General features: G+C 53.2%; 1 protein-coding gene and 1 long non-coding RNA gene across 17 annotated transcripts in view; one reads left to right on the top strand and one right to left on the bottom strand.

Annotated features, from left to right (window-relative positions):
• Window positions 1-23,860, bottom strand: part of ZFYVE28 (zinc finger FYVE-type containing 28) — a 159,244-nt gene that overhangs the window by 23,897 nt on the left and 111,487 nt on the right. For 7 of the 15 annotated variants that reach the window (XR_013366836.1, XM_077876154.1, XM_077876145.1 and 4 more), the window contains 5 exons: window positions 22,860-23,062; window positions 21,386-21,475; window positions 19,925-20,014; window positions 10,528-10,629; window positions 3,551-4,801 (listed from right to left, as the gene is read on the bottom strand). Coding sequence is in view for 14 of the 15 variants with exons in the window: in XM_077876154.1 (XP_077732280.1) it covers window positions 3,551-4,801; window positions 10,528-10,629; window positions 19,925-20,014; window positions 21,386-21,475; window positions 22,860-23,062 (1,736 nt within the window). In the remaining variant the exon portion in view is untranslated. Of the gene's footprint in view, window positions 1-3,550; window positions 4,802-10,527; window positions 10,630-15,741; window positions 15,984-16,404; window positions 16,493-19,924; window positions 20,015-21,385; window positions 21,476-22,859; window positions 23,063-23,860 lie in introns of those variants that run through there. The other 8 variants (XM_077876212.1, XM_077876202.1, XM_077876186.1 and 5 more) reach the window with 8 other exon arrangements.
• LOC144300339 (uncharacterized) lies at window positions 504-1,864 on the top strand. 2 transcript variants are annotated; one of them, XR_013366916.1, is made up of 3 exons: window positions 504-614; window positions 824-894; window positions 1,618-1,864. It is a non-coding gene; the product is annotated as an uncharacterized LOC144300339 (long non-coding RNA). The 2 variants fall into 2 exon arrangements; XR_013366912.1 differs by lacking the exon at window positions 504-614 and having other exon boundaries at window positions 727-894.

The following is a 23,860-nucleotide window of genomic DNA, read 5'->3' as shown; positions in this document are numbered from 1 at the left end:
GAAAGCCCGAGAGGGGGCTTCTCCAGCCCAGACCATCTGGTCAGCTGAGCAGAGACCCCAGTGTCTGGTCCCTCCACCTGTCTTCTGCTTGATCAGGAAAATATGCTCCCCGTGTCCTCGGGACAAGCAGATCCTCTGTCACAGCTCCGCAGGCTGCCTGCCTAGACCAACTCTGTGTGGATCACAGAACTTGAGGCTGCACTTGAGTGACCTCCTTACGAGATTGTGGGACAGAGAACTGGTGAGCACAGCGCCACCACTGCTGCCTGCCCATCACCGGGGCTGCAGAGGCACCTGTGGGGTGGTGGAGAGGCAGGAGGTTGCCAACCAGCCACCTTCTCCAGGCAGTCTGAGCTGAGGCAAACACTAGCCTCTCCATCTGCTGGTGGAAGGGATAATCACTTGCCCCTGAGCATGAGAACCACGGTCTTCATTGTGAAGCCTTGGGACGTCATGACAACAGCAACACCCCAGACTTCTAAGAATCTTCTGTTAGAATTGTTGGAATTTTAGCAAAATTCCCTTCTGTGTGAGGCTGGTCTTTTGTGTCTGTCCATTTTAACGGTATCCTTGCTCTGTCACCTCCACGTTGTCGTTAGATCACACTCTATGAGGTCAGTTTATGACGTAAGCAGATGGTGCTGCTGATGTATTCATGGCTGGGGGACCCCATGCACCATCTGCTGACACCTGGCTGACCTGATTCCCCCTGCTCCTGGCACAGCGGGGGTGGGGTGGGGGTGGGGGAGGCATGGGGGGGGGCAGCGCTGTCCAAGGTCCTGGCCCAGCATGGCTGCTCTGATCACCTGGCCATCTGCCACAGTCCTCCCTCCTCAGGCCCTCTGCACCTTCTGGAAAAGCTTCCCTGGAAGACGGGACTGTCTCAAGGCCACGGTAGGGCTTCTCCTTTGCTCAGCTCAGCTTCAGCATTTGAGCTAAGTTGGATAGGGCCTGGAAAGCTGTCTTCATGACACAAATAAGCAGTGTCTACATGGGAAACGTCAGGAAAGCAGGAGACAGGGTAGGTGTCCACCAGCTGGACCGGAAAGGGCGGCGGGTCAAACACTGAAAAATCCATGTATCCTGGCAAGGAATTTCTGGTGATTTCCTGTCATCTCTGCAGAAAAATGATTCACTTACTAATCCATTCCATGCAGTGGGTCAGAGGACTTGAGGAAGAAAGCCACCCAGCAGGTTGCGAAAATTGTTCATTCCTCTGGATGTGGCTGAGGAAGATGGGCTTGCATCTCAAAAATGGACTTATCAGAAATAGGATGAGACATCTGCACTGTCTGTACAGCAGAGTCTGGCACAACTCCAAGGCCAGAAGCAAGACCTGACCGAGGACACGCCGGCTCAGCCACACAGGACTCACATGGCTGGACAGGAACATGAGCACATCTCTGGAAACCACGACAGACAGGCCTTTAGGCTAGAGACTGGAGGAGCAGGGCAGATGAAAGTGTTTGCAGGATGAGGCCCTTAGCCAGAGAATGGGGGGGAAGAGGGATGTGTGCATGTGCACTGCTTTGCTTAGGTTTTTAAGATTGAAAGGTAAACTAAACTGGACATATCCTGCTTTATTTTTTAAAAAGATTTTATTTATTTATTTGACAGAGAGAGAGAGCATGAGCAGGAGGAGAGACAGAGGGAGAAGCAGACTCCCCGCTGAGCAGGGAGCCTGATGTGGGACTCTATCCTGGGAGGCATCTGAGCCAAAGGCAGATCCTCAACCATCTGAGCCTCTGGGGCGCCCTTGGATATACCTTACTTTATAGATTTGACTGGGAACCATGCAAATATTTGAAATAATTATAAAATTAAAATAAGTATAAATGGCAATCTCTATACATCTCACACTAAACGGAGTAAAATGCCCTGCTGTACCAAGGGCACAGCCTCAAAGAGAGGAAGGTCTCGAGTGAGTCAAAAGCAGTCCATGACTGCATGCACACCCCAAGGACAAAAGACCCATTTAACAGACTCTTGGGCACTAATGAGCACTGGCAAGGACGTGGGGACAGTGGAGCCTCACGTGTGACTGGTAGGGGCGCCACTGTAGCCACTTCGGAAAACAGGCCATGGCTCCTCAAACAGTTGCAGAGTCAGCGTACAATCCACCAAGTCTACTCCTGCACATACACCCAGAGGAAATAAAACCCCACACCACACAAAAGCATGTACACTTCTGCACAGCAGCAAAACAACACACTCCCACTGACAGGTGAATGCATAAACAAAATGTGTTCTGTCTGTCCCACGGAATATGACTCAGCCATAAAAAGGAAAGAAGCACTGAGGTTTGCTCCAACACTGACAAGCCTTGAAAGCATCATGCTCAGTGAAAGGATACAGACACAAAAGCTCACATATGATGTGATCCTGTGTGTCTGAGCCAGTGTCCAGAAGAGGTAAACCCATGGAGACAGCAAACTAGTGGTCGCCTGGGGCTCAGGGAGGGGATGGGGAGGGACTGCAGACCCCACAAGGAGCTCCATCTGGCACATGGAACAGAGGCCCTGGCACCCGTGGGGTCCGGCCAGCTCCTGTCACACACCATCCGAGGGCTGTGGCCACGGGAGCTTTGTCCAGCCTCCAGCCTGAACCCTCCTCCCCGTCCTTTCACCTCTGCCATACTGCCAAAGCCAGGTGAGAGCTCCAGCAGGCAGGGCCTTGGTGAGAAGACCAGGGGTGGTGACCAGACAACAGTCCTATGTGAGCCCACACTCCCTTTCCCAATGCCGAGGCCGCAGCAGGCACAGGGCGGGTGTGGGGGCAATGCTCACTGACCCTGCGTCGCTCAGGATAGGTCCAGGGCATAGGGAGCAAGAGAAGGGAGAGATGCCCCAAATTAGAAGAGATGTGCGGGTGCCGAGTCCTGCAGACCCCCACCTGGCCCTTCCTGGCCCCCTGCCTGCAGAGGGGAGCACAAAAGCACCCCTAGGGAGGGAGGGGAGGATTGAGGAGAATAGGGCCCTGGGGGTACTGCCGGAGAATATACCCAGGGCGGTCCTAAGGTGGCCTCAGGATCCCGCCATGGCCCTGGGGGCTCCACGCCCACTGCTAAGCATCTGCACAGCTAACAGCAACGCCATGTGAGCTGAGCAGCCACCTAGTCAGGTAGGGGCTGGGCCAGGACCACAACAGTGAGCAAGGTGGAGAGCATGCTCAGAGGTGACCACTGCCCATTCCCAGCCCCCAACCCATGACCCAGACAGACATGGAGCACCTGGGGCCAGGATGGGCCACGGTGGTGAAAGGGGGTGAGCTGAGGGCTTGGCGCTGGGTTCATATCACCTGCACAGAGCCCATAGCGTCAGAAACAGAGTGGTAAAAAAAAAAAAAAGAAAAGAAAAGAAACAGAGTGGTCAGGGTGTGTTGGGGGACACTTCTCTGGGCTGAGCCTGATATATGCTGCTTAAACCCCTTCAGCGCCTGTGTCCCACACGGGCCACTTCCCTTCACATACCTGGGAGGCTGAGGGACACGCCAACATCTAGGGAACGAGCCTGGATGGACAGAGAGGAATCCGGGCCAGAGTGGTGCTTACCTAGAGCCTGACAGGCACTGAGGCTCCTCCTCGGCTGCCTCTCCCTGCTGACTCTCCACCCTGGCCTTTGGGGGCTCCGCCCTGTCCTGCTGTCCAGCCGGATTTGTGCCACTGCCTGCTGCAGGTGACTTGTCTGCTGTGTTCACCTGTGCACTCGAGGTGTGTGTCAGGCACTTGTCGGAGGTAGGGGTGTCCTCGGAGGGTAGCACCTCCAGCACAGGCCGCGCCTCCTCCTGTCCCTTGGCCAGGCCCTTGGCACTGGCCTTGGTGGAGCTGACATAAGAGGCGCTGATGACGCTTCCGGGGCCACATTTGTCCTGCAGGCTCTGGGCGGCAGCGTCCTCCCTGCCGCCCCCGCAGCACACACAGGAGTTAAGGAGGCAGCTGGTGGCTGCAGTGCTGAGTTTGTGGGAGCCACTGTCTGTCCCCTCGGCCGTGGGCTCCAGCGGGGTGACGCTGTCTCCGGGGGTGTCCGAGGCAGCGATGGTAGAGGCCACAGTGGGGGCTGACTTGGGATTGAAGATGACGGTGGCCGAGAGCTTCATGCCCCCTGTCCGGTGGGCGATCATTTCGGCTGTCTCTGCGGCGTCCATGCCCGCCTCCCAGCCATCCAGGTGTGGCTGAGAGTCCAGGCAGCTGCAGGAGTTGGGGCCCAGCGCCCACATCTTATCATGCGAGACGTCATTGTTATTGCTCAGGTCCCCTTCCTCAGCCTCAGAGGGCTGGCTGACATCCGCTTCTCCACGCCCCCTGTCCTGCCCTCTCTCCTGGGGGTCAGCACTGGCACTGCCTGTCCACCCAGATGGGCTGCCCAGGACCTCTGCAGCTCCCTCCACATCATCCATGAAGAACACCCTTCCTTCCTCCTCATCGCTGCTGGGCCGTAGCCGAGCGCTGCCTGGGGATGCCTCCCTGTGGGGGCTGCCCTCCACCCCTGGCCTGTGTGCAGGGGACTGGCAGGCACTGGGCGGGGACAAGAGGGATGACATCTCGTCCCCGGCCCTGTGCACCATGCGGTTGAGCTGCTCCAGCTCCTGGTCATCATACTGCATGGAGCAGGCCAGCTCCGCATCTGGGTTTTTGGCCTTGGCTGAGAGCAGCTCCTCAGGGGGAAGGGGTGAGGGAAAGGCGGGTGCCAGGGTGGGGGGCACCTGGGCGTCTGCCCGGATAGGGAACTCCACGTCTTGGGAAATGCAGAGGTTCCTTTCCAGTGTGTGAAGCTCATCCTCGGTCAGGGTCTGCAGCAAGTCCCTACAAGGGTCAAGACAAAAACCATAGGTGAGCGTTCCAAAGGTCACACCAGTCCCCTGGCCAAGAATGGACAGACACAGTGTCCTTAACATCTGCACCGGCACAGAAGCAACAAGGTGTCTGACCCTTTCAATGACACTTGGAGATGGATGACTGCCTGCCTGGGATGGTTTCTTTTTTAAAAGTGAGACTCTGCAAACTCCTGAGGAAAACAAGAAGACCTCGGTGCTTAGGGATGTGATCATCACATTAAGAAAAACTTTTAGTGAAAACAAAATGTTGGTTCACATATAGGCTTTCACTCAGCACGTTCTTGAGTGCCCTGCCCTCTCTGTGCGGGGCAGGGAGACGTGCAGGCACAGTGCAGGCACCAGGTGCCTTTGAGGGCTAGGTTGGAAGAGGCTGGTAATAAACACTATTTCTGTCAGTGACAACTGCATTACAACTACAACAAAGGAAAATGTGTACCAGCAGCAGGGCACAGCAGCCCACCTGGCTTAGTCTGGGAAGGCTTCCTGGTAGAAGGGGCGCCAAATCAGAATCTGAAGGAAGTTAACCTGTTGACACCTGGAATGAGTCCAGAGCAAGTCTATGAGCCTTTCAAGGTGCAGTGCCAGTGCAGGTCTGAGTCCAGGTTAGAGATTCTTGTGCAGTCATGGAAACACACAGAAAAATATATTTCCAAGAAATGCAGTTTGTGACTCTTCATAAACTGAGCACGCCCATATGGACAGCACCCAGATGGAACGGTGGACTGTGAACCAGGCTCTCAGGCCCTCACATGCCCTTCCAGTCACCCCCTGCCATCACCGCCACCCTGTCTTCTAAAGACTGAGGTGGTCTTGCCTGTTTTCATTCCTGCATAAATGGAAATGTGCTGTCTACACTGTCTAGAGGCAGGCTTTGTTTGCAATATCATGTTTGTATAGAGCCACCAGAGGAAAAGCAGGATGCCCAGTTAAATTTGAGTTTCAGATAAACAACAAATACTTCTTAAGCATATGAATATTTTCTAAGATAAGAATGTCCCAAATGGGTAGCATGTGGGACATTCTTGCACAAAGTGTTCACTGTTTATCTGAAATTCAAATTCAATAGACAGTTCTGCTGGTTCTGTCTTACTGGATCTGGCAACCCTACTAGGTGAGGTTCGGTGTTGTCGATGGTCTGGTCTCATGGTTAGAATCTGTTCCTCACCTGTTGGGCTCTGGCTGTCCCCATCCACATTCTTGGAGCACCTCCCTGGGGAATGCACCTGCTCCTTTTTGCAGGGTGCGCACGGAGAGGGTGCACCTGGGGAACATACTTGTGCATTTCTGTGGGGCAGCCTTCGGATGTGCCCTGTCTGAGAACCTTTTCAGTTCTGCCCATTTTTTGTTGGGTTATCTCCCTTGTTCTTACTAATTGACATTTCTTTATGTTTGGGATTTGCGTTCTTTGTTGGGTATATTCTCCAACTCTGGGGCTTTCTACTTCACTCTCTTGATGGCACCTTCTGAAGAAGTGAAGTTTTAATTTCAACGAAGTTTAATAAATCACATTTTCCTCCGGGTGTAGTGCTTTTCTGTCCTGTTTAGGCAATCTGCCTACTCCAGGGTCGCAAAGATGTTCCTGCTGTTTTCTTGATTGTTTTTACTTCCTGCGTGTGTATCGGCAATCTCTCTGGAGTTGATTCTTGTGTATGATTATTGTACAGATTCAGACACATTTCTCCTCACATGGATATTTGCTAACTCAGCCCATTTGCTGGAAAACAACAACCATTCCCCACTGCTCTTGTATTTCTTTCTTTTTTAAAATATTTTATTTATTTATTTGAGAGAGAGAGGGAGAGAGCATGAGTGAGGTGAAGGGCAGAGGGAGAGGGAGAAGCAGGTTCCCCGCAGATCAGGGAGCCCAACCCCAGGTCCCCGAGATCAGGACCTGAGTCAAAAGCAGACCAACTGAGCCACGCAGGTGCCCTAGTCCCTTGCATTTCTACATGAATTTAAGAATTAGTTTGTCAATTTCTACCAAAAAAGAAGAAACAAAAACTTCTTGAGATTCTGATTGAGACTGCACTGAATTCATAGATTGATTTGAGAATAGCTGACATCTTCACAACATGAAGTTTTCCACTCCTTGAATATGGAATAGCTCTGTTTACGTCTTTAACATTTTATGTCAGTGGCATTTCATGACTTTGAATGGAGGCCTTAGACAACTTGAGATTTATACTTAAGCAGCTGATATTTACTGACATTATTGTAGGCGCTATGTAAATTTCTTATTGTGATAAAATATCTATGACGTGAAATTTACCATGGTAACCATTTTTAAGTGACAATTCAGTATCATTGAATACATCGGAGTGCAATTATCACACCATCCACCCCTAGAACGCATTCATCTTGTCAAATGGAAACTCTGTCCCCGTGAATCACTGACTGCAGTCTCTCCTCCTCTCATCTCTGACACCCACCACCTACTCTGTCTCCATGATTTTGACTAGTCTAGCCTCTCATATAATTGGAATCATACATGGTTTGTCTTGTTGTGGCTCGCTTATTTCACCAACTATGTCCTCAAGGTTCATCCATGTGGTGTCAGGAGTTCCTTTCTTTTTAAGGCTGAATAACATTCCACTGTGGGATGGACCACATTTTGCTTATCCACTCATCCATCAGTGGACACTTGGGTTGCTTCCATGTCTTAGCTAGTGTGAATAATGCTTCTCAGAACACAGCTATATAAGCATCTCTTTGGGACACTACTTTAAGTTCTTTTGGGACTACACCCAGACGTGGAATTGCTGGATCATATGACAATTCTAGTTTTCATTTTTTGAGGGATTTCCATACAATTTTGCACCCCCACCAACAGCGTGCAGGATTCTAATTTCTCTACATTCTTGCCAACACACATTATTTGTTGTCTGTCTGTTTTGAGGGCAGCCACTCTACTGGGTGGGAGGTAGAATTTCACTGAGGTTTTGATCTGTGTGTCTCTGACTGTTAATGATGCTGAGCATCTTTTCATGTGCTTGTTGACCATTCATAAACCTTCTTTGGAGAAATGTCTTTTCAAATCCTTTGCCTTTTTTTTTTTTTTCTTTCCCCTTTGCCCTTTTGAATCAGGATGTTTGGTTTTTCTCGGTGAGTTTTAGGAGTTCTCTCTAGATTCTGGGTATCGATCCCTTAGTAGATACAATATGTGAGAATACTTTCCCCAATGTGTGGGCTGCCTCTTTACTCTGTTGAGAGTGTCTCATGATGTCCAAAATTTAAAAATGTTCAAATCCAATTTGTCTATTTTTTCTTTTGTCGCTTGTATCTTTGGTGTTCTGCCCAAGAAATCATTCCCAAAATGCGATGTGATAGAGAACTTGTCCATTATAGTCTTCCAAGAGCTTTATTTTGTCGGGTCTTACGTTTATGTTCTGGATCCACTTTGAGTTAATTTTTGTGGCTACAGTGTTACAGAAGAATTCAACTTCATGTGTATGTGAGCCTCTCTCTCTCTCTCTCAACAGATTAAGGAAATCCTCACTTATTTCTCACTTGCTAAGACATGTTTTTGTCATAAAATAGGTATTGAATTTTTCAAATTCTTAGTCCATAATTTCAAAATGATTCAGTTTTTCTCTTTTAAAAAGTTAATGTAATGAAATGTTGATATTATTTTCAAGTGTTAACAGTGCTGTGTGCAACCTGACCTCCACAAGACATGACGATGATTGTGCCATAGAGAGCGCACTTATTCACATCCACCCCCATAAAGCATTTCCACATTTGTATCTGAGAGCTTTCCTTTGCCTGCAGAACTCCAATTAGCTCTTCTCCGTGGGCAGGCTACTGTTCAATCCCTGTAGCTCTCTGCTTTTCAGTAACTCACTATTTTGCCTTCATCGTGAACAGATGTCTCTGCTGGGTGTTTTCTTCCAACATGTGAAATATTCATCACTTCATTGCCTCTGGGCTCCCGTTGTTTGTTAAGAGACAGCTCTCAATCTTAGTTCTTTTCCCAGAAATATGTCCTCTTTCTCTGGCTATGTTTGAGATTTTTGTCTTTGTTCTCAGCAATTTTACTATGGTATACCTAAGTGTGCTCTGTATTTATCTTCTTTGTATCTTTCTTGAGCCTCCTAGGTCTTGGGGAAAAGATTTCTCTTCAGTTTTGGAAAATTCTTGGCCATTTTTTTCTTTGAATATTGTTACTGCTTATTTTCTCTATTCCTTTTTTTTTTTTTAAGATTTTACTTTTTTAAGTGATCTCTACACCCAGGGTGGGGCTCAAACTCACAACCCCAAGATCAAGAGTTGTATGCTCCTGACTGAGCCAGCCAGGCACCCCCCCTTCCTTCCTTCTGATTCCAATCATGTACATTAGAATTCTGAGCATGTCACATATGTCTCTGATGCTCTGGACTGGCCCCCCTGCCCGATCCCAGCACCTGGTGCTGCCCCCTCCATTGGCCCTTCCCCCACAGGGCACCCCATCTGCGCCCAGCACCCTACTCTTCCCTTCCTGTTCACCATCTCTCCTCAATCATCATCAGATGGACAGGGAGGTGGCAGCGATGGCCTCTGGGTTCAGAGTCATGGTCTTCCCAGAACGCTCACACCCAGCTTGGGTGTGAGGGAAGTAGCAGCAGCCATCTCTCGGATGAGCCAGGGTTTGGACTGAGCACCCATCACAGGACCCAGTTTGTGGGGTCCTACCCACCCCCAGGGCCAGTGACTCTCTGAGGACCAACCTGCTGGGCCACTCTCCACTGTCTGGATTCATAGCACTTTGGGCTCCTTGTGGGGCCAAGGTAGCTTGGAGCAGGGTAGTTGCCAGCTGTCTGCAAGAGCTGGCACCAGTAAGGGAAAGTTGGCCACAGGCTGCCCTGGGCTGGGCAGTCCTGCCGGACCCAGGAAGTCCATGCAGGAGTACACGGGTTGTCAGCTCCACTGAAGGCAGGAAGGGGAGCTTCCAGAGACCCAGGGCCCACAACACTGCCATGCCATCCCTCCAGGAGGCCACAGCTGGGCGCTGTCAACTCAGAGGGGCCACCCCAGGGAGGGTTCTACTCCAGTGTGAAATGAGGGTCTGTGGGGAGGGCCCAGAGGGAGGGGGCTGGCTTTAGGTCTGGTGCCACTGAAGGCTATGGAGAAGCCCTAGAGGTCACCCACACCAGGCACCACCAAGCCCACATGACAGCACGTGAGGGTGCCAAGGATATCAATGCCTCCTGCACCTGTTGCTGGGACCACAGGGCAGCCAGGACAAGCCACAGCATGGGAAGGGTACTGGTGCTCAGGAGAGCTGGGCCCTTCCTCCCCACGCTGGTGGAAGGACACACAGACACCCCTGAGCAAGCACCAATCCCTGGCCAGGGTAGACAGGCCCCAGGAGGTGGGGAACAACCCTCCCCTGCAGGCTGTGTGGCCCCCAGGGGACCAGCCTCTTCCATTTCCCAGTCTCTCCATCTTGCAGGGTCCAGTGCCAAGCCCTCAGCCACGGTGGCTTCTGTCATGTTACTGATGGTTCACACCCAAGGTCATGGAGTCCCAGGTCAAGGACAAAGAGCTTGGTTCCCTGGGGGACAAGGGTGTGGGGCTGTACACTGGGGCTCTAGACATGATGAACCAATAACTAAAGACAAAGACTTGGGCAGAGTCCCGCTGCCCTCACAGAAAGGAGCGTGGGGAGGGGGGCAAACAGGGACTCAGCACCCCTCTCTCCCACCATCCCTCCCCGACCTTATCTTCCGCAGCAGCGTGTGGAACGGCCGGAATAGCTCAGACATGTCTTCTGCCTTGCGGTCCAAGTTGAGAGGTCCGTCCGCATAGACCACGAGGCCACTGCATTTAAGAAAAAAGCCAGGATGGCATGAGGCACCACAGCCACTGGGAGGCCCAGACCACAACCAGGGACTCAGACAACACAGACTTCACCTCTTGTGATTGAATCTTAAAAAGTTTAGGGGGAAAAGCACTGAAAATTACTCAGACTTTATCATCTTTGGAAGCTCATTAGCTGTTCATTTGAGGGATCATGAAATAACCATAAAAATATACTGTTCACATCACTGCTGCAATCAGATAAATCAGCATCAAGATTTGTTACTAAAGCTACCTCCTTGAAAATAGGAACTCTGGATGTGTGTTTAAATTTAATACAAATGCAGAGGCTTCTGAGAATTAGAGCTACAGCGTCAACTGCAAACGTGACACAGAAGTTGGGAGTGATAGTGGGCAGCCCTGCCACCCACCCACAGCCCTGGGCCAGAGCTCACAGGTGCTGAGCCTCCAAGGCCGGGCCTGGTGGGATCCCAGGAGGGCTGGATGGGCATCTAAGGGGCCCTTGGCACAAACAGGTGGGACTTCTCACAAGCGTGGCCTCCAGGCTGCCCTCCCAGCCTCCCCTGCGACTCCTGGACCCTGACCTTGCTCATCCCCATCCACACTCTGAAGCCCAGGAGCTACCCCGAATGAGCCCTTCCAACTCACTGACCATAGTCTCTCCTGCCTCAGGGACCCACAACCCAGCTGCTCCTGCCCCACCCATCTGTAACCCTGGAAGGCACCCCACAGTGAGATCTGTGGCCTCGTGGCTCCTCACACCTTTGCCATGGCTGTCCCCAAGCCCCCTTTTCCTCCCAGAGGTTTGGCTCATGCTCTGTCATTGTCACCCCTGGCAGGACAGACCCTCTCTCCCCAGACCAGCCTCTGCTCAGATACCCATCCAGGGGGGTGCCAATTCCACAGGCAGTACCGCATTCCTTCCCTGTGATGGTCTCGCTGCACACTGTACGGTGCTGCCCAGCTCCGCCAATGCCCCATTGTCCTTGTCCAGACCTGCTCCTCCTTGAGCAGGCCCATCATCTCTGGAGGACCCTTCTGTGGGTGCCTCTCCCCGGGGCTGCAGGCACCTGACAGCTCAGGCCTTGGCACACTGAACAGCCACAAATACAGAGCCTGCTCCTTGCTACTCATCAGAGCACAGGGGAGGGGCTCATGGATTTGTCTGCATCAATGGAAAACTGCCTGCATGTCTCTCTCTGCAAATAGAATCTCATCTCTGCAGTGGGGTCGGATCATCGCCATCCAACACGGAGTCCTCACTAGCTCAGGAACGTGCCCACCACTGTAAGAAAAACTATTAAAGCTGAATGGACTGTTTTCCCTTAAAAAATTAGGTTCCATGTGCAAAAAGAGAGATTCAAAAGTTACAGGAGAAACCTGGGCTGTGCTACAGGAGCAGCTGTGTCCTGAGCATGGGGACAGGGGCAGAGGGCAGAGAATGCACCAGTCAACCTTCCACTCCTTCTAGTCTATTCTATGTGTCTGACATGAGCTGACAGTTCTGGTGCAATTAACAATTTGGGGGGAAAATTTCCCAAGACAGCTTCACAGGTGAATCAGTGGTCTTGGCACAAAGGCAGTGAAAATGGGCAGAAAGGGGCAGGTTTGGGGAATCCCTGGCCAGGCTTTCTGGCAATCTAGTTTCATAAAGCAGGGAAGGGGGCAGGGAGGGACCCCGGCCCCCATCCCCAGGGTCCCAGGGAGGACCTTGGCTGCCCTGTCAGTGCCTAGGGGCTGACCCTGGCTGGTCTGGAGCCTCAGAAACAAACCCATGATAAGAGGGCTCCTGGCATGCAGGCCCCTGCTTGTGCCACTGCTGAGGAGGGGCAAGGCAGCCAGGGTTGAGCCTGGCAGAGGTGGAGGGAGCAGGGGCCTGCTGGGCACATGCGGGGGGACTGGCTCAGGTAGGCACTGCTGAGCCTCCCACTCCCATTCTCCAGCTCACCTTTTCACTGTCTCCATAGTGTCCTTTGATGCACAAAAGTTTTTAATTTTGATGAAGTTCAATTTACCTATTTTTTTCACTTGTCACTCAAGCCTTTTATGTCAAATCTAGGAATCCACTGCCAAGCCAGGAAGTGTGAAGATTTACCTCTTGTATTAGTTAGAATTCTCTGGAGAAACAGAACCAATAGAGAGAGAGAAAGAGAGAGACAGAGAGACAGAGAGACAGTGTGTGTGTGTGTGTATGTGTGTGTGTGTGTGTGTATGTGTATGAGTGTGTGTGTGTAGGAAAATGGGGAGAGTCTTGTTTGGTTGGTTGGTTAGGTATTGCTTTGTTTTTGGAGAGAGTTATCTTAAGGAACTGGTTCACACGACTGTAGGTGGCGGCCATGTCCAAAATCTATAGAGTGGGAGGGCAGGCTAGAGACAGAGAGACTCCGGGAAGAGCTGATGCTGTAGCTTGACTCTGAAGACAGTCTGGAGGTAGAATTCCCTCTCACTTGGGGAACTTTGTTATCTCTTAAGGCCTTCAATTGATTGAATAAGGCCCACCCATATTATGAAGGGTAAGCTACATTACTCAAGATCCTCTGATTTAAATGCTGATCTCCTCTTTAAAATAGCTTAGAGCAACACCCAAACTGGTGTTTGACCAAGTATCTGGGTCCTGTGGCCTAGGCAAGTAGACACATAAAATTAATCATTACAGAGTTCAACTTTGTTCTTCTATATGGCTATCCAGTTGTCCCAGCATTATTTGTTGAAGAGACTAACTTCCTCATTGAATGGTCATAGCCCCTTGTGAAAAAACAGTTAGCTATAGATATTTGGTTTATTTCTGTTGTCTTGATTTTATTCCATTGGTGGTCTATCCTTATGACAGTACCACACTTTTGATTATCATAACTCTGTAGTAAGTTCTGAAATCAAGACATATGAGTCCTCCAACTTTGTTTTTCTTTTTCAATATTGTTTGGGCTATTCAAGACCCATTGTGGTTCCATGCGAACTTCAGGAACTTTTCCATTTATGCAAAAAAAGGCCAAGGTAGTTTTTATAGGAAATGTATTGGATCTATATACAACTTTGGAGAGGAGCACCATCTTAACTACAGTAAGTATTCCAGTACATGAACATGGGCTATCTTTTCATTTAATTGAGTCTTTGTTTTCGGGAATGTTCTGTAGTTTTCAATGTACATGTTTTCCACTTCCTTGGTTAAATTTACTCCTAGGTACTTTTTTTCTTTTGGATGTTAGTAAAAATCTCATCTTTAAAATAATATTTAATTACATATGATGGAATATTATTCAGTCTTGAAAGGAGTGAAGTTCCTACAAGCCATGTGGATGAACCATGAAAACATTATGCTTCATGAAATAACCCAGGCACAAAAGGACAAATATTTACGATTCAATTTATATGAAGTCCCCAGAGGAGTCACTCTCATGGAGAAAAAGTAGATGAGAGGGAACCAGGGGCTGGGGAAGGCAGCAGTGAGTTAGTGTTTCATGGAAACAGAGTTCAGTTTGGGAAGAAGGAGAAGTTCTGGAGATGGTGGTGATGGTGGCACAACAATGTGAATGTGCTTAATGCCACTGATGTACATTTAAATACAGTTAAAGTGGTAAGTTTTGTGTTTTGTATATTTACCACACTTTGATTGCTTTGATTCTGTTTACAAAAGTTATAACTATCATGTTAAGAAATTTTATTAAGTAGAGACACATCGTTTGGTACAATTTTTCGTACTGAACACACTAGGAATGTTTTTCCATGGCTTTCAGGATTTTTCACCAATGGTACCTAAATGGCTGGAGTATTGTTCTTAAATGCCTGGGTGGCTCAGCAGTTTAGTGCCTGCCTTCGGCCCAGGGCCTGATCCTGGAGTCCTGAGATCAAGTCCTATATCGGACTCCCTGCATGAAGCCTGCTTCTCCCTCTGCCTGTGTCTCTGCCTCTCTGTGTCTCTCATGAATAAATAAATAAATAAATCTTTAAAAATAAATAAATAAATAAATAAACAACCCCTTAATTCTGGATATCCATCCCCTCAAATTTTCATGATTAAAAATAAACTTCAGTAAAAATCATTGTAAACACATATCATGCCCTGTCGCATCAATACAACAAAATTCTGCCAAGGCTGTGGTACCCACCAAGGATTCTGAGGAAGCAAAGGTGCTGAGCATTCCTCACATAGTGCTTTCAGGCTAGTGGGGAGACTCAAAAATAACACAAACCCCATTTATATGAAATATCACAAATAGGCAAATCTACTGACACAGAAACAGACCTGTGGTTTCCTGGTGCTGGAGAGGTGGGATTGTAGGGGTGGAGGCAACAGCAAGGGGGAAGGGCCATCTTATTTGGGGTGATTGAAAATGTTCTGAAATCAATGGTGAATGGTTGCACAACTCTGTAAATTTACTGAAAACCACTGAATTGTACACTTTAAGTGGGTGAATTGTGTGGTATGTGCACTATGTCTAAATAATGTATTTTAAACATAAGCAATCTCAAGTAAATATGTGACTTTGCTGGAGGTGGTGAGTACCTGCATGGGGAAGGGCTGCATATGAGGCAGGTTGTGCAGAGACTGGGAGGCTGGGCAGGGGTGTCACTGGTGAGGAAGCGAGTGGACCAGGGAAACCACGGATGCCAGGGACCCCCATGAGATAGTAGCTTCTGGAAAATTCTGATGGTAGGACTGCAGGATGGATGTGGGTGGGATGGGTGGGAAAACGAGAGGGGCAGAATGGCCCTAGCCTAGAGCTAGGGGGAGGTGGGGAGGAGGAGGGGGGGAAGGGCAGTGAGGGGGAAAGAAGGGAAGAGGAAGGAGGGGAGATGGGGAGAGGGAAGGAGTGGGGGGGAGGAGCAGAGCTGGCTCTGTTGGGGGAGGTGGGGGGCAGGAGTGGGAAGGAGTTGCAGGGAGAGCAGGAGCAGGGGATGGGGTCTCGGTTCTGGGCAGGTCAGCCTGGATGCAGCTTCAGAAGAGGGGCCCACTCACAGTGTCGGGATGGGGGCCATTGCAGAGGTTGGAGCAGAGCCCGGTGCTGGACTAGCAGTGGACGTGGACATGGGGGTGGTGATGGGGCCTCCCAGGCAGGCCCAGGTAACCAGGTCTACCCGGTGGGGTCGGTCACTGAGCACTGCACCTAGAAATTCTGTCAATGTCTTTATTCATTTAAACCAGCTGTTGTATTTATTTTTATTTATTTACTCAGGAGAGACAAATTGAGAGAGAGAGGCAGAGACACAAGCAAAGGGAGAGAAGCAGGCTCCATGCAGGGAGCCCGACGTGGGACTCCATCCCGGGACTCCATCCCGACGTGGGACTCCAGGATCACACCCCAGGCCAGAGGTGGCGCCAAACCGCTGGGCCACCAGGGCTGCCCATAAACCAGCTGTTTTAAGACAAATCCTCCAAAGTGGAACTAGTCCATCACATTGGGAACCCTGTGGAGACTTATTTTCCCCCAGGATGCACATCTCCAGTATCCCCACCCACAGCAGGGACAGGATGCTGAGTCAGGAGGGGCCAGGCCCAGGGCTACGGGCAAGTGTGGGTTGTGGGGCCCAGGGTCTAGGGCTGGCACCCGAGCTGGCTATGGGTAAAGCCAAACCCCTTGCCAGCACCATGGACACACAACACGGGGCCTGACCGGCCTCCTCCTGAACCTCCAGGTGCCCATACGGCTTTCCCCCATCCCTGCCAATCTCTCAGGCCCCAGGCAGGCCTCCCCAGGGCCACAGAGCTCCATGGGGCAGGGCCAGGGGCAGGGCTGGGTGGTGCCCCCTCCGGCTGCTCAGTGCTTATCTCCTCACCTGTGATAGGGCCAGAGATGCCAGGCTACCTCCGGGTGTGTTGTTCCTGCGAGCGCAGAGTAGGGCAGGTGGGAAGGGGCCGGAGCTCCTGGAGGCGGGGGGAAGGGGATGCAGCAGTGGAGAGGCTTTGCCCCCAGCTCTCCTGTTCCCAGTGCTCCTTGAGAGTCACCTGGCATCCCAGGAACCCACATCACAGATGTGACCCTAGATGGCTGCTGTTCCAAGAGTGTTGGCTTTACTGTCGCAGGAGTCCCAGGACAGCCCCTTCTCACTCCAGCCAGAACTGTGGCCACCCCTCCTTCAAACATACTGCCCGCCCGCAGTCCACAGCCCACCAGGCTCCCACCCCAGCTCTGCTCCAGGACCGGGAACTTCTCCCTCACACTTACAGCTCTTGTCCCCTCTAGAGGGTCTCTGCTCCAAGCCCTCTCCCCTTTATCACCATCTAGAACACTCCACAGACCTGCTTGTCTCTCCTCACTGTTCACCTGCCCCGTGGGCATCATGGTATCCCTGGGGACAAGCATAGCGCCAGGTATACAGCAGGTGCTTGACACATGTTCATTGGGCAAATATAGTTACAGAGCAAGTCCCAGGCCCTACTCTATGTGGCTATGGTGCTGCCCATCTGGCCCAGAGGGGCTGCTGTGGACAATGAGGAAGGGGAGGGGGCTTTAGGCACCCAGGGAAGTGACCCAGCAGGGGGGATCTGGAGCAGCTCCTTACTGCTCTACCCATCCTTCCAGGAGGATGGAGAATTTCAGTTACAGCTGACATACCTCAGAGTCCCAGATGCACAGCCTGGCTGAGGAGGGTTGACAGGTGATGAAGTGGGCACTGGCCACCCTCCTGACTGGGCCAAGCTGAGCACCTGCCCTCCCTTCAGTCCAACTATGAAACTTGCCTCCCTTGGCTGTGACTCTGGAGCTTTCCCTCCTGTCCTGGGGGATCCCAATGGGACCCCACATGGTGCTGCCAGGAGGGGAGCACAGGGACAAAGGCCCAGCCCATGGGACCCTCATTCTTCCTCCCAGGCCCAGGGGACAGAGACAGAGCAAGAGTTCAAATGTCCACAGGGCAGCTATGGTCTGCAAACAGGGCGCAGTGGCACTGGTCCAGGAAAAGTGGCCTCAGGAGGCTGCTCAGTGAGAGTAGAAAGGCCCAAGAGCATGGTCCTGTGGCCACTGGGTCTGGGCCAACATTGACGGGTGGGCTGGTAAAGGCTGAACTCACTCAGCAGCCTTGTGTGTGAGAACTGGACACCACTGCTCAGGCTTTCTGGGGTCTCACTTTTATCTAAAAGGGGTTTTATTTTAAAACTGCCTCAGACAGTCTGACACCTCCATGAGGCCTAGAATAGGTTCTGTCTAAGACAATGCAGGTCCCGTATGTCCCCGAGATCCAGGATGGGGCCTGGATCCCTGGGTGCCAGACAAGCATTCGAGGGTCCATGTGGCCCATCAGAGCAGGCCAGTCAGCGAGTGCCCACATCAGCCCCCGTGTGTGACATAAGGAGTTTCCAAAGGAAAGCCAGCCTGGGAATCCCACCAGCATAGCAATATCCCCGACTGGAGCTACATGGTGGGGGCACTGGGTCCTGAGCTTCAAGGCACTTGCCAGGGAGTTTTAGAAGAGAAACATGGGTAGGCCAAGGTCCTGGCACTTCTGGGAAGGTGTGACACAGAGGAAGGGGACAAAGCCTGCTCTCTTGGGAAGGGCTCCCAACCCCCCCCACCAGGCCATAGAAAATAAGCCCTGGAAGAAGGGAGGCCCCAGGAGAAGGCAGGCCTGGGAGAAGGCAGGCCCTGGCTGGAAGCAGCATTTTCTCTGACCACAGAGAGTGCCTGCCTAGAAAGCAAACAATGTAACACCTGAGGGGCCTCTTCGGGCCAGGCCACCCCAAGGGGCCATCTGTCTTCTGCCTCCTCAGCTTCAGGTGAAAAGCAGAGTCTCAGATTCTAGCAATTAAGGCAACGTAAAGTATTGGCTATCTGGCATGATGGGGCGCACTCCGGCTTTCCCTGACAGGGCAGCCTGGGGAGAAGACGCATCTCTCAGGGGAGAGGACAACTGAAGGATGGGCTAGAGGTGCCAGGCCTGGGGCTCCTGGGGACACAGTCAGGCAAAGGAGTGCAGGGTGCTGGCTGCCCTCATGCCCAGCCCTGGGGAAGTCCACAGGGCATGCCCAGCTTCCCTGAGGTCCTAGGGAAGGACAGATCCCCACCCAGCCCATCTTCCCAGCTCTCCTTCCCCTGAGCCTCTGCACCTCACATCTCTTTGCCATTTGATCTCCAGGGTCTCAGGGCAGCAGAAGGTGCTTCTGGCCCACCCATGGTGGGGTCTGCCCTGCTGGCCCCCACTCACCTTCTGCACACTGCACACAACTTGTCCCACTCCTTGCACCTGAGGGAAGCCCCTCCAGCCCAGAAGCTGGCCCCCTCCTGTTGTACCACCATTTCCACCACTGTGCCCCCATTTCCCAAGAAGGAGGTCCTATGCCTGGACCGGTCCTGGCCTCCGTGTCCACCTACACTCTCCCAGGCCACTTTACTGATGACCACATCTACAATCAGCATCTGTCCCAAGGACTCTGGGGCCCCTGTCTGCACAGCTCCACACCTGTACCCCAGCTGCCCACGGGACCCCTCCCCAGGTGCCAGCCCACAGGCCTCTCCCCTGGGCTCCCCGTGGCCCATTCACCCTCCTCCCCCTGTGACCACTGCCCCAACCCCTCACCTGGCAAGAGGCAAGGGATGTGTCTGGGAGTCAGGGTGTGGCTGAGTAACAGTGGACAGAGCCCAGAACACCTGGGCTCTGACCTTGGCTCCAAGCAGCTCTAAGGGCTCAGTAAGTGACCAAGCGCTTCCGGCCTTGGTGTACTTAAGGCCTAGCCCCATGCACTGGCCGGCATCTCTGAGCCGGTAAGATCCCAAAGGCCTTGGCCTGAGCTGCCCTGCTCTTGCGGCTCACACTCCCCACCCAGCAGGAAAGGCTCCTGCTCAGGCGCTCCCCTAGGCAGACCAGCTGTACCCCACCTGCTCTTCACCTGCTCACTTTCATTTTACCTCCCCACCTTCCTGTGAATGGTTCAGGTTAGCCCATCACATCTGCTCATGGAAGCCAGGGGTGTCCCACCCTATTGTCACATACAGCCCATGCTGGGCTCCCACAGCCCATGCTGGGCACTCTGCTCCTGCGTGCACCCCTGTGGCTCTCCATGGCATGCGGGGTGCTCCTCCCTGGGCTGTGAGCATAGGTGACTGTCCATCTCACCTGTGAGTTGGGTGTTGAGAGTCCAGCCATCTCATACTATTTAGGGTGGGGGATCCCTCACTCACCCTCAGAACACCTGGTGAGGGGTGACAGCAGGCCTGCTTGGTACTGCATGGGTGGCTGAGCAGCCACTTGTTGGGGGTGTAAGTGCCAGCTGTCAATGCCCAGAAGGGGCCCAGCACTGTCTTACTTCGTGATCCTGCCAGGCTTCTGCCCAATAGCTGTCCTGGGCAGGAGGAACACTCACCACACGATGGCCAACCTGGGGATGGTGAACATGAGGGCAGGCTCGTAGTCATCAATCATGTCCTGGGTCAGGTACCCGAAGTCCAGGGCCCTGGCCGAGGGATAGAGAGCAAGAAGGGTGAGGCCTGCCCGCCCACACCTGTGTCTGTGCTGAGCAGAGTTAGGAAGATGACAGGTGCTGCCCTCAGCCCTCACACACGCTCAGGGCTGCTGTTAGGAAAGGCGCCACACTCGGCTCCAGAAGGCCCATGCAGCAGTGGCGGCAGCTGGTGCCCACTCTGCCCCATCCATCCACCTGCCTGATCCCATAGATGGGTCAAAAGATGCAGGCAGGGGGATGCTGTGCCTGCTGAGGGGGGAGCCATGGGGCAGCCACGGTATCCAGCAAACAAAACACGGGAGCTTGCCCAGCCACGGGCCTGCTTAGCCAGGAAACTAAAACAGCTCAAGTGGCAAGAGTAAACGTGGAACTGAAACACTGCTCCGGATGGTGTGATGCTCCCCGAGGAGCCCACAGTACTCTCCTAGGCTCATTCTCACTCCAGGCAAATGGAAATGCTCTCTCTGCACCTATGAGCTGGCTCTGCTGGCAACACGTCACGATGGTTCCAAGTAAAAAGCGTTTCCCGCCATCTTATTTTTTAGCAACTTGAAATGTCTTTCAATATGTGAACGGTAAATAACTGTTGAATTCAATGTGAACAGTGAATAATATGCTTTTAATTATGAAGTGATGCTAGGTGACTTCAAGACTTCCCTAATATCACAGCTCTAGTCAGACAGGAGACACATTCTAGGCTAAATCTTAGTCCCGAAGTCCACTCAAAAATCTGACTTCAATGACTGTCCAAGAGAATATAGATGATTCGCTCCACAAAACCGTGTTCAGGGGACCTCCAAGCCAGCAGGGGCTCCATCCTGGCCTGTGGAGGTGGGGACATGAGGAGATGGGGAGGGAGGATGGGGATGAGGGGGTGAGGAGGTGTGGAGGTGAAGAGGGTGGGGAGGTGTGGGGAGGAGATATAGGGGTGAGGAAGACGGGAAAGCTAAGAAGTGTGGAGGGTGAGGAGGTGAGGAAGGTGAGGAGGGTGAGGAGATGAGGAAGGTGAGAAAGGTGAGCAGGGTGAGGGAGGTGAAGAAGGTGGGGAGGTGAGGAGGTAAGGTATGGAGGTGAGGAAGGCATGGAGGTGAGGAAGGTGGGGGGGTGTGGAGGGTAAAGAGGCGAGGAGGTGAGGTAGGAGGGGAGGTGAGGCATCTAGCTCTCCGCGCTGCCATGGCGGCCACTCTGGCTCTATCAGGGAACCTCAGCAGGAACCCCTGGGCCCAGGAAAGGTGGTGGTGGGGCCCAGGCAGGAGGTGGCAGGTGTGCCTCCTGCTGGGAGGAAGCAGACTTGGGAGGGGAGGGGGCTGGAAGCATCCTCGTGCCTGCAGCTGCCCCGGGGGAGGTCAGGGGTGGCCTCACCTCTCCACGGTCTCGCAGAAGAGCACGATGACCTCCTGCTGCACATAGTACTCCCTGGGGGACTTCACGGGCACCATGGCCGAGACGTAGCTGCAGACACAGCCAGGGAGGTGAGTGCCACCCCCGTCGCCCCTGTGTCCCCTCCCCAAGAGCGGCATCTCAGATGAAGGCCAAGTGTGCTTCAGAAGACATGACCACAACAGCATGGCCTGAAGACAAGCTCCTCCCAGGGTCGGGCCCAGTGCAGTGCCTCCTAGACCCCTAGCCCTGCCCCACCAGCCCACGTGTCCTGGATGTGGCACCGCCCGCCTGTGAGGTCCCTGCCTGGGCACTCGCCCTCATGAGCACCAACGGAATGGATGCACGTGCAGGTGAGTGCAGACCGCGGGGTGGGGGTGGCCAGCTGGGGGTAAGCAAGCAACACCTCATCCTACCGTCTGGATGAGAACATGTTCCTCTGTTTCTAAGTCCCTAGCCCTGCTTTTTTCTTGCTATAAAAGCTCATTTGGCTTACACGACAGACAATTTGTACTAACTGGGACCACTGTGGACATGGATTTTGGGTCCCACTTTTTCTCACCTAACTGTGAGCATCTCCGCATCTCTGGGCACAGGTGGCATGCCTGCCCCCCCTCCCACCCTGGGCCTCTCCAAATCCCTCAGAGGAGGCCCCCAGGCATGGCCTGTGTCCTCCGAAGACAGAGCAGGTGAGTAAAGCCTGTGCAGAGGGGTTTGAGGGCTGCTGGCTGGAGAGGGGGCTAAGGACAGCAGCAGGCAGGGGTGGGAGGATGAGTGGAGCACACAGTGGGCGGGTGCTGGAGGGGTGCCATGTGATCCTAACCTGGGGAGGTGCCCTGGCCCTCATTCTAGGGAGCTGGAAAGTCCCTGCAGCCCAAGAGCCATGGCTACCCCTCCCTTGTTCCGCCGTGTCTCGGATCTGAGCACATGGAGGTGAAGGGAGATGATGCTTGGGTGTTTGTGCAGGGAGTGGATGAACGGATGGGGTGGAGGAGGCAGCCTGTGACCCACAAGCCCCACACAGTGAGCCCAGGCACTGGTGGGAGGCGAGGCAGGAGGTCAGAGGCAGGAAGCAAGGTGGGAAGCGAAGCGGGAAGTGAGGCAGGTAGTCAGAGGCAGGAGGCGAGGCAGGAGGGGAGCAGCAGAGCCTCCGGCAGCACAGGCAGAGGCTGGCAGTGGCACATCCACTCTGGGTGACAGCTACTTGCAGGAACCTCCCGGGTCTTTAGCGCTGGGGTGCATCAGAGAGAGGCAGGGGGGTGGGCCAGACCCTGGCAAGGTCACCCAGCCTGGCCCTGGCTACCCCGCCTTGTGTGTCCACGTTAGCTACACAACTGATGACCCCGAACCAGCCCCGGCTCCTCCCTCCAAGGGTCTGTCCAGCTTGAAACATCATGATGGGCGCAGCAGCGCGGGTGCCTCCCCCAGACTCAGAAAGCAAAGGCCTCAGAGTCACCTCAGTTCAAACTCGGCAAACAGGACGTCGAAGTGCCTCAGGGCCTCCCTCATCTTCTCCGTGTAGGTGTTGAGGTCCCGCAGCGCCTGGTCACGGAGGGTGCCCCGTACATCCTCCAGGCTGCGGGTCAGCTCCTTGGCCAGCGGCCGCATGGCCATGCTCTCCAGCTCACGGTTCATGATGATGGAGCCGGCAGCCAGGCACTGCGGGCAGAGAATGGGGTCAGGAGAGGCTCCGGGGTGACAGGCATCAGAGCTGGTTTGGGGGAGGCCTGATGGGCCTGGGCTCCTTCCAGCAGCTCTGCAGAGGGCAGGCACTCTAATAGCCAGTCTTAAGGACTGTGTGGCCCCAGGAACACCCATGATGTGGGACAGGAAAGCAGAAGGGTGGTGGTGGCCAGCCTGGAGTGTGCCCATCATCCCCGACACCCATCCCCAATGCTCCTCTTCAGGGAACACCCTCACCTGAGACTCTGGGGCAGGTGTCTCAAGGACGCACCACATGCTCCCTCCCACCCAGAGCAGCCATGGTCGACAGGTCCTTACACAGACAGGGAGGGGAAAGTCAGCCAAGACTCTTGGGTCTGGGGGCTCCATGCAGGGGCCCCAGGGCTGTGATTCCTGTCCCCTCCTACCAGCCCAGAACCGGGAGCTGGGTGCCCGGGAGCACCCCAAGGCACGTTAGGGCCACTCTGAGCATATGGCACGCAGGGCTGACCACGCTCCCTGAAACCACTGACCTTTCTAGGAAGTAAAGACACCTCACTTCCACAAAAACTCACTGACCCTCTGCTAAGCCGAGCGGACTCCTGGCTCTTGGGAGGTAAGGAGGGTCCCTCTGTGCCTATAAACCCACCCACACCTGTCTTGGGCTGCGGGGGTGCAGATTGCAGGCCTATGTGGGCTAAATGCATCACTCCTCATGTGTTCCCCATGTCTGGTGACAAGGAGTGCTCATCAGACCCTGGTCCTGGGTGAGAGGTGGCCCTGCAATCCCCACTT

This window comes from Canis aureus, chromosome 2 (genome assembly GCF_053574225.1).
Source record: "Canis aureus isolate CA01 chromosome 2, VMU_Caureus_v.1.0, whole genome shotgun sequence".
In the NCBI taxonomy this organism is placed as follows: domain Eukaryota; kingdom Metazoa; phylum Chordata; class Mammalia; order Carnivora; family Canidae; genus Canis; species Canis aureus.
The sequence above is the reverse complement of the archived record's forward strand: the minus strand, read 5'-3'. Positions and strand labels throughout refer to the sequence as shown.